This window comes from Batrachochytrium dendrobatidis, assembly GCF_000203795.2.
Source record: "Batrachochytrium dendrobatidis JAM81 unplaced genomic scaffold BATDEscaffold_5, whole genome shotgun sequence".
Lineage (NCBI taxonomy): Eukaryota > Fungi > Chytridiomycota > Chytridiomycetes > Rhizophydiales > Batrachochytrium > Batrachochytrium dendrobatidis.
In genome coordinates, this window is record NW_006281103.1 from 718,405 (window position 1) to 734,867 (window position 16,463).

The following is a 16,463-nucleotide window of genomic DNA, read 5'->3' on the forward strand; positions in this document are numbered from 1 at the left end:
TCGCTTCTTTAGTCTTGCTGTCTAAACTATCATCTTGTAATCTAAACTACTGTCTTGTAGTTTAAACTATCATCTTGCTTTCCACTGTTGAATCTATCATCTTATCACGTGACTCTCTGTTGCTCAACTGCCGATTAAAGCTTTCTATTTTAACCACAAACTGTCATGACTGCTGCATCCACTTCCAATGCACAAACCTTTGGTTTGGGTCCAACTTCGTTCAGCACTGCTGCATTAAGAGAGGTTTCTAGAAGAGAGTTGATTCAAGTCTTGGATTCCGTAAGATTCAATCTTTCATGTCTTGTATAAATATCTGTGTATTGGTTCTAACCACTTAATTCAGGTTCGAGGAAAAAAGGCTCTTGTTATAGATCCAAGCGTTAGTGGACCATTGAGCTTGGTTGCAGAGTTTGCAGTTCTCAAGGTACTGTTGATCAGGCTGTTATACATATCAATCTGAAAACAGTTTATTTTACTGTCGTATTCATGTAAATGGACCATCGCTCTGCTTTGGAATAGACAGTATTCGAGTATTCCTTGTACATTCTTGTTGGAAATTTTGGCTTGGCAATTCTTCAATCACAACGCTCATATAATACAATCTATAGTTTTAAACCGGAATTGTTCTTGTTTGACTGCCATACACTATACAATCGTCAAGTTTGATACCAGATTCATCCCTGATATTGCCAAACTCTGTATAAACTCATCTCTGTATTCTAATCTCATATGTTCGCGTTCAAGAAACGATTGAACGAGTGAGATGTATTTCTTTATAAAACTCGCTGTTTATGTATTTTAAAGCCTTTAGCATTTCATTTTACATGAATACGACTGTAGTAATATGGGCTTGAAAATTGTGTTTAATCCGATTTAACAAATATTTGCTGATTTGTTATAGGAGCATGGTGTTGAAAAGATATTTCATCTAGCATCAGCTCCACTAGAAACAGACTGCAAAAGTCTGGTTTACATTACTCGTCCTAACCCAACTCATATGAAATGGATTGCTGGTATGAAGAAAAATATACATGACAGTCATGGATCAATGCTTAAATATATCAATAGTATGCACTGCTTAATTAACTTTGCTGTGGCTTGTATCGAATTGATCTGTCAACTATCTCATGAACATCTTTCAAGATCAGTACAAGTGGTGTGCTTCTCAGCGCTCTTCCACACCAGATAATCAACCCGACATTACCGTATACTTTGTACCACGTCGTACATTGATATGCGATCAGATTCTAGAAGAACAAGGCATATTTGGTGATATTGCAATCGGCGACTACCATCTTGACATTGTACCATTAGAGGAAGATTTACTTTCTTTAGAACTGGACTCGTTTAAACCATTTTATGTGGTGAGTTTTATACCGGCTTGATTCATGCAATGCTATTGTCGATAATTAAGGGAAATACACTCGAGTATGTCATCATTATGTGATTCGCGGTATAACAGTATGATGAATTGATTAATGCATACTAGGACGGAGATCCTACTTTAATCCACTCGGTAGCACATGCTATCATGAAATTCCAAATTCTTTATGGCTCCATTCCTCGAATTCTTGGAAAGGGTAATGGTGCAAAAGTAAGTTTATGATCAAATCATCTCATCAGAATTTATAACGCATTTTTATCGCTGTATAAATTAGTTTAAACCACCTTTTTATTGGTGCTTAGGTGTTGACCGAACTGTTGATTCGAATGCGTCGTGATTACTCTATTGCAGACGCACCTTTGAACTCTTCTCAAGCAAGTGATTCAGAATTTGACTCCATTATTATTCTTGATCGTACGGTTGATCTTGTCAGCCCTTTACGTGTTCAATTGACATACGAAGGTCTTATCGACGAGTTATTTTCCATCAAAACAAGTAATACCTATTTCGCTTAAATGACCAACTATATTAGTGATGAAGCAATGTGATGATTTAACCAGCAGCTTCTATACATATTGTCTATTTGAAAATCTTGCCACAAATCACAGCTTTTGTAGAAATTTCGGCTCCTGTATCTCAAGTCTCTCCTGCAGCTATTATTCCACCAACGTACTCCAAGTCAAAAAAACTTGTTCTTAATAATCAGGATCATGTGTTTTCTGAGATCCGAAACCTTGGATTTGAAGGTATGAGTACAGTTACCAATGCTATATTTGGAGTACGTAGACTGCACTCGATAACCCATTATCGAGCAATTTTATTGATGATAATATGAATTCATCTGTTTATTTTGCTTTTAACCATCATTTTAATAGTTGTTGGAAGTATGCTAAGCCATGTCGCACTTCGGATTCAAGAGGAAGAAGATGTAGGAGTTTGGCACTTTTTAATGATTCTGTTGATGCTACCTATATATGCTCTGTGATCCAATATAATATTGTTTGAATAATTAGGAGCGACACAAATTGAAAACTACAACTCAGCTCAAGGATTTTGCCTCAAAAATAGGAAGTTTGCAACAACAGCGTCAATCACTTGGACTTCGTATGTTTTTCTTTATAATATTTATTTGACTTTAAAACAAAAATGCTTATTTTGCATTTGTTTATCATGATGAGTAAACTGAGAATAGTCAACTTTTTATTTTAAACTTAGATAACGGTATCTATGATGATATTTTGCGATATGCCGGCAACCCAGACACTGTAAAACGGTGGGCAGCAGAAGAAGGTATACGTTTTTGTAATCCATAGTGGGATAGATGCACTATATTGGCTAATCTATGAATGCGTGTCAATTTAACTTGTTGAAATATTATCTACTTCAAGTTTTCACTCACGGTAAATCGTCCTCCTCTGACCTTGAATATATTGAGGAGCTTATTGGAAGACAAGCACCAATTGAGACTGTACTTCGACTATTGTGCTTGTACTGTGTTGTGAATGGCGGCCTTAAAACAAAGTATTATGACTCTTTTCGGCGACATATTGTTCAGGTCAGTGAATGGCTATTTGCATATCTTGCGATGAGATGAAATTTGTATCCACAAACTACTGTAGTCTGATGAATTTTGTGCAGCCATGTCAATCTTTTGTAACGCTATTGAACATTGATATATTTATACTGTTTAAACCAAATGTGAATTGAGATTTGATAGACTTATGGCTACATGCATATCGTCACTTTACAACGTCTTAAGCAAGCTTCGTTGCTTTTCCCTCTTGTTTCAACTGGACCCAAAGCTCCATATCTACAACTGATTAAACAGCTACAACTCACATGCGACTATGATTCTGATCAAGTTGCAGACATTTCATATGTTTACCATGGCTACGCTCCTATTTCTATTAGGCTGATCCAGATGGCATGTCGGATTCTAAACAATACAAGTGATACAATTTCTTCGGCTCCGTCTTGGAAAGGATGTGAGGATGTTTTGAAAATAATCCCAGGTCCATCCATTGAGGAAACAATCACTGCAAGCGATCGCAGTTTTCGAAAAAGTAAGCTGATTCGTGGCAATTTGATTGGGCATGATGGTTCATAGTGTCGAATTTTTGCTTTTATTTACACATGTAGTTTATTCTGGTATAAATAGAAGTGCAACAGATTTCACCATTGACTCTTGTTGTTTTTCTTGGCGGATGCACCATGGCAGAAGTTGCTGCGCTAAGATTCATTAGCGGAGGAGACTCGTGTAAGTTTAAATTGGCGTGAAAACTATATCCCAAAGTTCAAGTCTCCACATTTAAACGCATACTTCATTTGAATTTTAATCAAGCTTGACACTAATGTGCTTTAAATCAATGACTATAGCACAACGGGGATTCATTATCCTAACGACAGGAATCACAACAGGCTCACGCCTCTTGAATTCGATGGTCAGCAAGCCCAATGCCACTGGTTCGTGTGCTCCCGTGTTCAGCACCTTGAAGAACACTACAGATTGATTTGTGTTGTCCCCATGCCTTTACCTGGCATTGCCGACTACAAGCATATTTGATTCAAATAAAGTTTGTGATGAGATTCATTTTACTAGCGTGATGCACTACAAGAATTATACATATTACTTGCCTACAGTACCACTCAGATCGACACTTTGAGCAACGTTGGGTTGCAGGATTGCCACATTTTCCACACATGGGTTGCCCAGCAATCATGTCTAGATCATCAAAGTCATACATACGTGCAAAGCGTTCAAGACTAGTCTGTCGTGTTTGGTTGGTAGATATTCCAAAAATCATTCTTTTTTGAGTTTCTGCCAAAGCCTTCCAATCTGAAATAGATGTGATTGCATCTGGAACCTACATTGACAGTATTCAATATGAATGGATTTAGTATATAGTTAAATAATGTAGAGTACAACGTGCTGCCCAAATAAAAGTACTGTGTATATGCAAACCAATATTCATTGGCTCCATTTTATTAAATAAACAATTCGTTATATTTGGTTTCAAGTTTAATGTATATCATACAGTTGCTTCAATCAAACATATTTGTACATTACCGCTTCAATCCCACTAAAAGCTGGTACAGCAGTTGCTTCTGGAACATTCATCATTGTCAATTCCTCAAGATATCGCTTCAAATCAACTAAAATAGGAAGCTGATCTATCAGAAGCTCATTCAAAAGATCCTTGAGCTATGTAAATCACATAAAAAGGGGCATATTAAGTATTGTGTCGTACTGCTTACAGCCATGACACTTACTCGTAGTATAATTTGCTGATTATGCTTGGTATATGTGTATATCCTTCTGCATTCGCGATCCATCAACAGATTGTAGAGCGATAACCACACCTAGATTTAGTTTCAATTTGATGGTTATTGCATAGGTAAAGAACACGCAATCTTGCAATAAAAATGATGTCATGTGGGTATGAATTAGATTGCAGCCATTGTACCTGAGCTTCAATTTGACCAAGAACCTCAATGTTTTCATTCTTGATGTTTTGCCATTTGTTATCGTGAAATAGTTGAACAGTGTCTTTTGATGTTGTACAACGCATCCACGGAGCACGCTCAAGCAAAACAACAAGGCTACAAATCAAGTGTATAGTCCCAAAATAAATTGTTAGTCTAATGTATTGATTGCATTATTTATTCAACAGCAGTTACTTCAAGACACGAAAGCAATTCAAAGGATAATACACGAATTGCTGTATTGGTAGTGAAAGGCTGAAAAAACAACATAGATACTGTGGATCCACTACTTATCTTGACTTTTGAGTATCCTGTTTAATACGCTTAGTTCAAGACAATCAACAGAGTCGGTAATGTATCTAAGCGATGCCAAAGAGTTTATAGCAACTGAAAAATTCAAATCGGCAGTGTTGCGTTGAATCCACTAAAGTTTAAAATCAAAATGTATAATTGCTGATGAAACCCCAGACACTTTGTATTTGGATTACATTGTTTCAAATAAAATGGATTACCTTTTGCTCAGATACAGAGTCAAGGCTATTGGCTAATTTAAGCGGTTCTTCCTCAGTAGTGGTCCTGTAAGTTGAATGGGTATAGATTACACTGGTTAGAAAAGGTTGAATTATAACATACGATTTATACCACGTCCTGTTTACTTTGATTCAATTTCAGTATTTCAAATGAAACAGATGCATAGGATGAAATGCCGATTCAATTTAAAACCTACTATCCAAACAATTTTTAGATGGATACTTACACTGTGCAAAGAAAAACGACCTTTTGAACAAGATAGTCAAGAAAAGGCATCATGCTATCTCCAATCTGATTGAAAGCTTCTTTCTCAAATAAAACAACTTGCATTAGATTGACAAGCGAAGCCTCTGAAAAAATCTAGATATCATCAAGTGAAATGAATACGGTTTGTATATCACTATCTCGGTGTGTTTTGGCAATTATAATATACAATGATGACCAATTTTAACCAGTAATTCAATGTATCAAAATGTCAGTTGATATTACCATAAAATACGTTTTGAGACTGTCTTGAGAAATCAAATGTTCCAGTAAATAAGGAAACACGTTCGTTTTCCAAAGTGATGTGATTAAAAGATTGTGCACCACAATTTCAATCTATTTAATGTATCGTGCAGTTGAACCAAGTGTTAGTATGATTTTAACACTCATTTATGGATTAGAAAGCACCTACTTTTTTAGATACGATCAAAGCCTGAGTAATGTATTCCTCGTTGTTGGATTTAAGATTAAAATGCGCCTAAATGGGTCAAGAATAAAGTGTCTAGTTAGTGCCAATATTACCCTTAGTATTGGTTAAATATGGACATGGCGTTTAGTCGGAAGAATCTTGTTGAATTTAGCGACAGTATGCGCGCGATTCAATTGTCATTTGAGCGGAGATTCCGACTCTTCAAGTCATTGTGCATATGGACTCAATAAAGATACAGTCACCATGTCAAAGTAGTGTGTTTGAAACCAGTCAACTTACTTGAATGTTGAGTCGCTCTAGGACTTCATGTTGACGTTCCCAAACCTCTCCGCCAAATTGGCTAATGTCTAATTTTTGAATATCGTGCACTAGTTGTTCTGCTTCAAAGGCAGATATGTACTCGGTTGAGCTGAAGAAACCATGGGTTAGATGACGCAAACAAAAGCATAGTGCCAAGTTAGCATCTGGATGATTGGATAGACTACAGGAAAATGCTATCCTTGCACGAATCTCGGTATATCTAGTTTAGAATGTACAGCATGACAAGTGAACTCACGTTGACATTATCGAGTATTTGTCCAAATTCAAGGCAAACGTTGTTTATTGCCATTCAGTCACCAACGTGAATTTAACTGTCCTGATTCTATCAAGCGATCATCTTCTCAACAAAAACCAGACAAACAGGAATACATTAAACACAACTATCTAGGCATCCAACGAAATATATTTCCTTAAAATTTTTAACCACTGAAACATGATCAATCGGCACGTTCAACAATTCGAGTAAGATGTGCCTCGATATCTACCTCGTTCAAAATCTTGAATCGAGGGTCTTCTTCGGTAACAATAGCAACCTCAATATCTTGCGGCTTAAGATCCAAAGAAAGTACATTCGAGAGTGTTGTGATGGCAAGCTAAATACCGGCAACATAGATAAAAGTTGGAATTAGTAACAAGAGTTGTTTTCCAGCAGTGCAAAAGCATGATGGATTGCAAGTCTGATTATTTCAAAAAAACAAACCTCGATTGTGTCTTCATGGTTCAGCACCAATTCCTTTTTAAACTTTTTTTCAAGATGGTTGAGAGCTTCTTGGTGTTTTGCACCTGCAGTAGTTGCTTTGTAGCCAACAAAGTACCCAGCTGGATCACATTTGAATAGCTGTGGACCACGCTCATCATCATAAGAAATTAGAATCATGGCTACACAAGTCGCGATATTTACGGGTGTTAATGATACTTTCTCAGATGCCCAAAATATAAGCGCTATTTGTAAAACACATGACAGCCAGCCCATATTGTTCCAATAAGCTTCAAAAACTTACAGACTCCTAAAGGTCGCATAGCAGCCTGTTGCGTGTATACTTGGTTGATGCTTGCAATACGTTTAGCAAGCATATCAACAGGAATTTCATATCCGTACTTGTAGCGCCATTCAGCAGCCTCCATACGTGCTCGAGCTACCTGACTGTGGGCATCAGCTAGATAGATGAAAGTAAGATATGTCAATGTTATAATCATTTGCAACAGCTACACCACTGATGAATTGAAATCAATGTCAAACAAAACTAGATTTTCCTGCTCTTACCAATCAGTCCAGTCATGACGCAGCCAATTTTGGGAGTCAGTTGAAACATGTGCGTAACGGTGGATGGATCGAGAAGCTTGTCCTACAAATGAGTGTAAAACACAGACGTGAGTAAAGCAGGTCAAGACAGACAAGATGCTCAGTGTTTATATGCTGATTCACTCCAATTTAAAGCGGAATCACTAGATCTGAGCAGATGAAAGTTGCAGGTTCAATTTAAACATGTCGAGTATTCTTACAGGAACTTTTTTTTGGGTGACGATGACGCAAGAAGACTTGCCTCGAACTCCAACCGAGGTAAAACCAGCATTAGAGATGGCTTTAAATGCATATTCTGGTGATTGACGAAATGAGTAGTTATAAGCCATTAGTTGCAGATAAAAAGACGAAAACAGGGTGTAGATGTGCCCAACCCTGGCACAACAACGGAATGATCTGAATTTTCAACGAGAAACCTCAAGCCAGACTCAAACCAAACCCAACAGCAATGTTTCAGACAAGAACAAAGACACAGTCTAGCTGTAACTGACACATGAAGACACCAAGGTTATGTGATGGACAAGAGCCTTACCGACTTGATACAAACGGCCTTCTGGCGAAAAGATAGTTATGTGACGGTCATATCCGGCTAAACAAGACAGTGCAGAACAGTTAGTTTGCATAGCATTGATAGTGTCTAGATACTGGACAGCAGGACGAGTAGATGGGATCGATGCAATATCTAATATCAGAATGCAAGACACAGACAAGAGGAAGACGCAGCATTCTGGTGATTTCAAATCAAATGAACACTGTCACTTGCAGCACTAGAATCAGCAAGCAGAGCAGCCATGGCATACCACCAGATCCACGACTCATTGTGCAGATAGTCAGGAAGGCCGCGTGCAGTTGAACTGGCTCAAAAGTGAGTGTGCTCACGTGAGTGTATTCACGTGATTATAGGATTGTCCAATCAAATTTTTGTGTTTTTTTTAAATTTGACAGCAATTTTCTGCCTTTGTCGCTGGCTGCAATCATGACCACTCAAGCGATTTATCAGATGTTGGCTGCAACAGTACAGGCTGATCCTGTTGTTCGCAAGCAGGGAGAGTCTGCATTGAGTGATGTATGTGTTTTATACTGTCAGTTTTATCAATCTGTTGTTTTTGGATTTCTAATGCATGGCTTTGTATTGATTTAACCATCATCAGTGCTCTTCCCAGTCTGGGTTTCTGTCTTCTCTTTTGCAAATCACTCTGGTTCCAGAGTCTGATCACGCAGTTCAACAAGCAGGTGTGTTTCTCTGTTTCTGACAAGCCATCTTTTGTATTTGCAATCATTATTTGCTTGAAATAGACATTGTACTTTCCCACTAGATATTCTCTTTTCTTTAAAACACACCTTCCATTATATGGTATTGTCAAGATCATGTAAACATTTGTTCAGTTTATACAAAACTATGCAAGAATCACTAAAGAATTTAGCAAACAATCATTCTATAAGATTGGCTGTTTACTACACTTTGATTTTATTGTATTCCATTTTACGTAAACACGACTTGAATAGAACAATTTATCAATCCTGATCTGCTTGAATTTGAATAGGCGCTATTTACTTTAAAAATAAAGTTTCTCGTTCTTGGGAAACTTCCTCTGAAACTCAGATTGCTTTAGAGGACAAGACCTGGGTCAAGCAACATATTATTTCTGCCATATCGTCTACTAATGCACTAATCAGGTATGGCTTTATCTTGTATTGCTTGGGTACTGTGATACTGGAGGTGTGATGAAAATATTATCCATTTTTGGAGCCGAACAAAACCATGGACTACCGTTTTGGTACCCTTTTGCCATGTGGGCCTTTTATGTCATAGTTACACTGATCTCCAGTATCACATTTACTTGATTGCAAATAATTCAAGCGATTTTTTTATCGGTATAGCATACTAATCTGTGCATTCTGTTTAGAGCGCAGCTTCTGACTGCACTTTCAATTATTTTGGAATCCGATTTCCGTTTTGGAGTTTGGCCAGAGCTTCTACCAACAGTAAAGAGCATGTTGGCCATGGATCAACCACAAAATGTCATTTATTCTGGCTTGCTAATATTTCTTGAGCTAGTCAAGGCATTTCAGTATGTCTGTCGTTGAAAGGACTCTGTACTTTAATTTATTACCATATTTAATAACAATATTCTTTATTATTTTCAACATTTATTATTATATCTTGCATTGGTCTGGATCTATTGTGTTTACATTCTGGCTACGCTTTGTAATGTATCAGATGGGTCTCTCCAAATGCTCGTGCCCCACTGCATCCCGTCATCGCCGACATGTTTCCAATTTTGCTCGCTACTGCAATCAACATCAAGCCGCATCTGACAACAAGCATCGAGGCAACCACAATGGCAAAAACAATTATCAAGATATATAATTGTTCAATTAGAGTATGTATATGCATCCAATTTTTACAATTATAAAGGTATCTGTATTTGGCATGATCTATTGTCAAAGTTGCTGATCCTGCTGGTTTTTACATGACTAGCTTGAGATCTGCGAAGCCCAGCAAGACCTTGAGTCGCTTATTCCGTGGGGTTCCCTTTTCGTAGACATTATTGAGCTGCAGCTTCCAGCTGGCGCACTTTCTATGCCTGAAGATAAGGACGAGCGTCAAAAACATTCGTGGTGGAAACTCAAAAAGTGGGCGTACCAATGCCTCAATACTCTTTTTGGAAGGTACGTTTAAATCAGTTTTAAAATGGGTTTAGTAGCCAATTTGTAAGAGTTTGTGATAAGATCAAATTCAATGATAATCTTTGTGTACTAACATGCGTTGATTTCCTCGGGTTTATAGATACGGTTCTGCAAAACCAGAAAAGCGATATGCAGCGTTTTCAAAAATGTTTGCCGTCAACTTTGCACCAAAGATTCTAGAATGTTTTCTTCGCCAAATCCAATTGCTGGTTCAAGGGATGTGGATGTCAGACCGTGCAAAACAGCATCTTGCTGCGTTTTTGGAACACTGGTGAGCTAAAATAGTTGTACCATTGTTCACATGTTAGTGATTTGTATTATTATACTAGCCTTTCAAATGTTTTAACATGAATCATGCATTGACAACTACTAGTGTGAAGCGAAAGGCTACATGGTCAATTCTCAAAGATCATTTGCCAATGATAGTTACACACTTTATCTTCCCACTCATGTGTTTCTCTCCTCAGGATGAAGAACTGTGGCAAGACAATCCTGTAGACTACATTCATAAAAAGGTTGATCCTCCCATGGATGACTTCAAAAGTCCTGTCGTAGCTGCCGCACAACTTCTTGTCGCCATTTGCCAGGATCGTTTTAAGCAAGCATTTGTATCTGTTGTTACCATTATCAATGAGATTCTTGCCCAATATGATGCTACTCCAGCAGAATCTAGAAATCCTTGTCACAAATACGGTATTTTGAATATGATGGCATGCCTTGTAGAGGAAGCTTTAAATGAGCGGTCACCTATTCGCGGCGGAATGGAAACCTTTTTGATTACCCACGTTGTTCCAGAAACCACCAGCACGTTTCCGTTCCTTCGTGCAAGAGCTTGTGATACGCTTTTAAAATTTTCATCTGAAATGGAATATGAAGATCCAAATCATTTAGAATATACCTTCAAGCATATCCTTGCATGCCTAAAAGATCCAGAACTGCCTGTTCGTGTTGAGGCATCTTTAGCCCTCTCTCCGTTTTTCCGGTACCCACAAATCCACGAAGCCATGAAACCACATGCAGTAGAAATCATGCAAGGGCTCATGGAGCTAACTAATGAGATTGATATGGATACACTCACTCATGTAATGGATCAGCTAGTGTTTGAATACTCTGAACAACTGGCTCCGTTTGCAGTTCAGCTTGCTACCCAGCTTTGCAGCACATTTATGCGCATTATGAGCGATACTAATTTTACCAACGAAGATGACTTTGATTTGGATGAGGCAGAGGACAAGACAATGGCTGCCATGGGTGTACTTAAAACCATATCTTCTTTGATCCTATCTGTGGAGGGATCTCCCGTAATCTTGGCTGAAGTCGATAAAGTCATTTCTCCAGCTGTTGTTTTTGTATTGGAAAACTGCATTCTTGGTAAGTTGAGCTTCACTCCATTTTCCAACTTGAATAACAATTGAGTACACGACAGTTTGTTTATGATCCTATTTGATACTGCTGGATTCTTATACTTTTTGTTGATTTGGTGTATTTTTGTTCAATTCAGATTTATACGAAGAGATTTTCGAGATTATCGAGACGGCCACGTTTTGTTCAAAATCCATTTCTGAAACCCTGTGGAAGCTTTTTCCTTTGATATACAAGACTTTCCAATCTGATGCCTTTGACTATTTTCAAGAAATTTCACCTTCGCTGCACAACTATGTAATATACGGCAAAGAAGTGCTGGTTCAATCCAAGGAACATCGGAATATGATTTTTGACATTGCATGGCGTATTTTTCATGGTGGATCAGGAGTAGGCGAGTCGGACCGAGTCAGAGCATGTCAATTACTTGAGATTATGATGCTACACCTTCGTGAGCACATGGACGAGTTTATTCCAAAATGTCTTGAAGTTGCATATGGAACACTTTCGCCTCAACCTACAAAGTCTGATGTAAAACCAGCTTTGAAATATGCCAAGACTCCTGCTCTTCGTGTTCATGCCATTGAGATTGTGGCGAATGCATTGTTTTACAATCCCAAACTTGCATTGGGACTACTAGAGCAATCCGGATGGACTTCGACGTTCTTTGAGTTGTGGTTCCATAATTTGGAGTACTTTACAAGAGTTCATGATAAACGTCTTACCATTCTGGCCTTGTCGGCAATTTTAAACTTTATATGCAATGACACAATGTGTCCGCCCTCTATGCAAACCACATGGATCCACCTTTTCAAAGGTATGTTGAAAGGGTTTGAAGGATTTAGCAAGGCACTAGAAGATCGGACGCGAGAACAGCGTGTTGCTGATGGAGAGGAGAAGGGTGATGATGATGACGAAGTGGAAGTGGAAGACGAGGGTAATTATCTCAATGATGATGTATCTGACGATGAGGATGATCTTGAGACGCTTGCTAGAAATGCAGCTGAATATCGAACGACAACACACTCTGGTGAAAAAGGAGAGGATGACGTGGCTGATGATGAATCAGACGATAATTGGAGCGTAGATGGTATGATGATGGAAGATGTATACTTTACAACGTATCTAGACGAAGTGAATGTGTTTGTGCAATTCGAGGCGTTGATGACGAGGCTTGTGCAAACAGGACGGGCAGCAATACTGGATACTGAGCTGACTGCAGAACAGAAGGAGCAAGTGCGATCAATTCTTAGCACTGCTTCAGTAACAGGGCCCAAAAGCACAGTAGCTGAAGCAGCCGCCAGTCAATGAGTTTATTAGGGTCTAACTTGCCATCGCGAATGTTTAATTTTAAACCAATGTTGGGTATTCATACAAGAATTCAATGAATACATGTTGAATTCGATTGTTACCATTGCATTTATCTTGATGATTTATATCAACTTTTGGTTTCTTGAATCAGAACGCGAATGTATGAGTTTAGAATACAATAAGGATGAATTTGAAAACAGTCGAACCAATATCTGGTGATTGTGCAGTATACGGCTATACCAAAAGATAATCCTAGCTGAAAACTGTAGTTTGTATAATGGTCGTATCTGAATAAAAGTATGTTGAATAGGAAATCACAAATATTTCATTTTTTATTCCAAAGCGAAACAGGAAATCACTGCGAGATAAAGTGTTCCATTTTACGTGAATACGGCCATGATTGCAATGGTAGGATTTTCATTATCGCTGCTGTGGATGGGATTGCTAGCGAGTATCACTGCTGCTACACAGACAGAGTATTCTCACATGGATACTTCCGTTAAACGAGCTCACAATGCCAGTTTACTCTGGGGAACTTACCGTCCTAATCTATATTTTGGTGCTCGTTCTCGCACTCCAGAAACTGTGCTGGCAGGTCTTATGTGGTTTGGTATATCCAATCTAGCCAGCAAACCTTGGGATAATATTCGTCATTCTTGTGAGCAAGATGCTGGTCTTGCTGGCTATGCTTGGAATAAACACTCTGGTCGTAATTTTGGTGATCAAACCATCATCGATAAAACAAACAATGTTTCGATTCGAACTCAGTTTCTCAAATCTGCCGATGGCACTGACTGGACTGTTCGCATTTCAGGCACTCCTTTACCTGATTCAACCACTGCGGATATCTCGCTGTTATTCTATGCCGGACTGGACGGTCAGGGTGAAATCACTCTTGATTCATACAAGACGCCTTCCCATCAATCTGACACGGATGAGGATCATCACAATCGTATTGCTAGACCATTGCCACTTATGGTCAATGGCCATACTCCTCTTCTTGGTAATTTTGGGCTTGTGTTTCATCAAGACCCTGCATCCAAGAATGCTCCGCCGCCTATTAGTTCTACTGCCGCTGCCATGAACTTGCCAGATCTACGCGATCCTGTGTTGATCAAGTTGGCACTGCCTGAAGATCAAGTCTGGAACATCAAGGATCATGTCCGCAATCTCTTGATACAGAATGCACAAACACTGATTTCTACTTATTCAAAAACACAGCAATCGAATATACCTTTGCAAAACCTACTTCATCTGGGAAAGAATTCTCCACTAGACGCTCCAGGCAACATTGCACTCTACCAGCAGACTTTTCGTTCACCATTTTCTATCGATATTGCGTTTTTATCAAACCCAGACACATCTCATAAAAGTCCTATTTCCCGGGAAGATATTGACTCTAGTGTTGGCTCCAAACTCAGTCACTCGCTCATTAATGCAGAGTCTCAGTTTGATGTACGATTTGAAAATACTTTTCATCTTGCAGAACGTGGGTTTTCTGAGAGTGAGATCGGGTTTGGGAAAATGTTACTAAGCAACATGATTGGAGGAATGGGGTAAGTGATTGCAGTATTGGGTGATTTATTGTTTTGACATGATTGTTTTTTATGAAAAACAATTTCTTGCCAGATTATATCTTGACCATTTTTGACATTTTGACGCCGATTGTTTTGTATATCATTAGTTATTTCCATGGAACAAGCATGGTTGATCGCGCTTGGATGGGTCTGAATGGTAAAGAATTGATAGACTATCTTCCAGATGAAGATTTAGATGACGGGGAAGAGGATGATTATTTTGAGGGATCGGTGTCCCAAGCACCTCGACCCAATCCTAAACTAGAAGGACCAACCAGTCTTTTTACCGATGTGCCTAGCCGTCCGTTTTTTCCACGAGGATTTTTTTGGGATTCTGGTTTCCATCAGCATCTGATTGGTGTATGGGATAATGATCTCAGTCTGGATGTAATCCAAAGTTGGGCCTCACTTATTGATGAAGATGGGTGGGTTGCTCGTGAACAGATTCTTGGTGATGAGCCAAGAAGCAAAGTTCCCGAGGAATTTCAGATACAGTATCCTCATTTTGCCAATCCGCCTACTCTCATTACAGCATTGATGCGTTACATGAATCGGTTAAAGACTGGTCGAAATAGTATGGAAAGTGGTGACTCTTTTATGTTTGGTGGTAAGTGTAAAATGGTGAATGTTTTTCTGCAATAAGGATTAATGATGCACTGGACAAGTAGATTATAAAACAATTTTTTAACTTGAATGGATTGTAAAAGGGGTAGAATTGGACAATCCTTTATTCTTGGCAAACTATCACATTACTTCCAAGCACGCTGCTACCACTTATCTTGGAACCATATACCCGAGTTTTAAAAGACAGTATCAATGGTTTCGTCGTATGCAATGGGGACAAATTACAGAATGGGGTAGATCGTCGACAAGTCAAGAAGCATATAGATGGCGTGGACGCAAGGGAATTCATACGCTTACTAGTGGTGAGTTGAGAGATGAATCTGTCAATGATTGTTTTTGCGATTGCATGCTAATTCTTGGTGACGATTGCAATTTCAATGGGCAGGACTGGACGACTATCCTCGAAGCACTGAGCCACACGCAGGAGAGTTGCATGTGGATCTGCTCTGCTGGATGGCACTGTATTCTAAAACGCTTGGTGCCATTTCCCAGGAATTGGGTATGGACGAAGACGCGGCCTTGTTTGATAAACAGCACAAAGATATGCTTTTATCTTTAGAAGAGCTTCACTGGGATGAAAGCTCTCAAACCTATACCGATCTGTCTGTAAATGCGCAGGGACAATCTTACCATGTTGTACACAAGGGATATATTAGTTTGTTTCCAATGATGCTTGGACTTCTTGAACACGATTCACAGCATCTTGGAGCCATTCTAGACTTGGTAGAAAGTGAGCGCGATATTTGGACTCCATATGGCATTGCGTCCTTGTCCAAATCCGATCCATATTTTGGAACAGGAGAAAACTATTGGCGCGGACCGATTTGGATAAACATGAACTATTTGACATTGCAGTCTCTTTTCAAGGTAATTATTTGATTGAAATTGTAGTATTGATGCAACACTAATTATTAGTTTTGATGGTGTGTTGAATTACTAGAACTACATGAACAAGCCTGGACCATACCAGCAGCAAGCTCAGCGGATCTACAAAAATCTGCGAGCCAACGTCATCAAGAATGTGCACGAAGAATATGTGAAAACAGGATATGTGTGGGAACAGTACGGAGCAACTCATGGAGAAGGCAAACGATCTCATCCCTTCACAGGCTGGACAGCGTTGGTGTTGCTGATCATGTCTGAAGACTATTAATAAATCATCACGTGAGAACTGACCAAGAA

The 16,463-nt window shown here is 38.8% G+C and overlaps 5 protein-coding genes across 5 annotated transcripts; 3 read left to right on the forward strand and 2 right to left on the reverse strand.

Moving 5' to 3' along the window:
* Positions 1–165: 165 nt before the first annotated feature.
* BATDEDRAFT_24481 (tethering complex ATP-binding subunit VPS33) lies at positions 166–3,894 on the forward strand (the record flags this gene model as incomplete). The annotated part of the gene is made up of 14 exons (XM_006678401.1): positions 166–279; positions 344–424; positions 902–1,013; positions 1,144–1,364; positions 1,490–1,594; positions 1,687–1,879; positions 1,993–2,130; positions 2,260–2,312; positions 2,398–2,488; positions 2,600–2,674; positions 2,773–2,939; positions 3,102–3,447; positions 3,543–3,641; positions 3,761–3,894. 14 exons carry the CDS (start codon positions 166–168, stop codon positions 3,892–3,894), a joined length of 1,929 nt encoding a protein of 642 aa, XP_006678464.1.
* A 536-nt stretch (positions 3,895–4,430) lies between these two features.
* On the reverse strand, positions 4,431–6,656 carry BATDEDRAFT_88010 (uncharacterized protein; the record flags this gene model as incomplete). The annotated part of the gene is made up of 10 exons (XM_006678693.1): positions 4,431–4,586; positions 4,655–4,744; positions 4,849–4,984; positions 5,158–5,291; positions 5,380–5,443; positions 5,625–5,758; positions 5,888–5,998; positions 6,075–6,140; positions 6,372–6,501; positions 6,649–6,656. The coding sequence occupies 10 exons, from the start codon at positions 6,654–6,656 to the stop codon at positions 4,431–4,433; spliced, it is 1,029 nt and encodes a 342-aa protein (XP_006678756.1).
* A 137-nt stretch (positions 6,657–6,793) lies between these two features.
* Positions 6,794–8,440, reverse strand: BATDEDRAFT_88011 (proteasome core particle subunit alpha 1). The gene is made up of 6 exons (XM_006678694.1): positions 8,249–8,440; positions 7,917–8,011; positions 7,678–7,759; positions 7,415–7,570; positions 7,114–7,292; positions 6,794–7,006 (listed from the first exon to the last, which is right to left on the reverse strand). Exons 1-6 carry the CDS (start codon positions 8,337–8,339, stop codon positions 6,851–6,853), a joined length of 759 nt encoding a protein of 252 aa, XP_006678757.1. The 5' UTR covers positions 8,340–8,440; the 3' UTR covers positions 6,794–6,850.
* A 433-nt stretch (positions 8,441–8,873) lies between these two features.
* Positions 8,874–13,080, forward strand: BATDEDRAFT_11213 (uncharacterized protein; the record flags this gene model as incomplete). Its single annotated transcript, XM_006678296.1, has 8 exons — positions 8,874–8,949; positions 9,261–9,393; positions 9,624–9,788; positions 9,938–10,100; positions 10,199–10,389; positions 10,508–10,678; positions 10,781–11,778; positions 11,909–13,080. Coding segments are annotated over 8 exons (3,069 nt in total), but the record flags the coding sequence as incomplete, so codon positions are not given.
* A 435-nt stretch (positions 13,081–13,515) lies between these two features.
* BATDEDRAFT_11136 (mannosyl-oligosaccharide glucosidase) lies at positions 13,516–16,434 on the forward strand (the record flags this gene model as incomplete). Its single annotated transcript, XM_006678287.1, has 6 exons — positions 13,516–14,636; positions 14,765–14,805; positions 14,848–15,243; positions 15,365–15,583; positions 15,667–16,148; positions 16,222–16,434. 6 exons carry the CDS (start codon positions 13,516–13,518, stop codon positions 16,432–16,434), a joined length of 2,472 nt encoding a protein of 823 aa, XP_006678350.1.
* Between the last annotated feature and the right edge of the window lie 29 nt (positions 16,435–16,463).

What these genes read in the sequence shown, in the direction of transcription:
- BATDEDRAFT_88011 (XM_006678694.1), bottom strand. Translation starts at nt 8,339, where the DNA reads ATGCAAACTAACTGTTCTGCACTGTCTTGTTTAGCCGGATATGACCGT. An exon ending in CGTCATGACTGGACTGATTG is followed by an intron (nt 7,571 to 7,677) that starts GTAAGAGCAGGA and finishes TCATCTATCTAG; the next exon opens with CTGATGCCCACAGTCAGGTA. An exon ending in TATGCGACCTTTAGGAGTCT is followed by an intron (nt 7,293 to 7,414) that starts GTAAGTTTTTGA and finishes CGACTTGTGTAG; the next exon opens with CCATGATTCTAATTTCTTAT.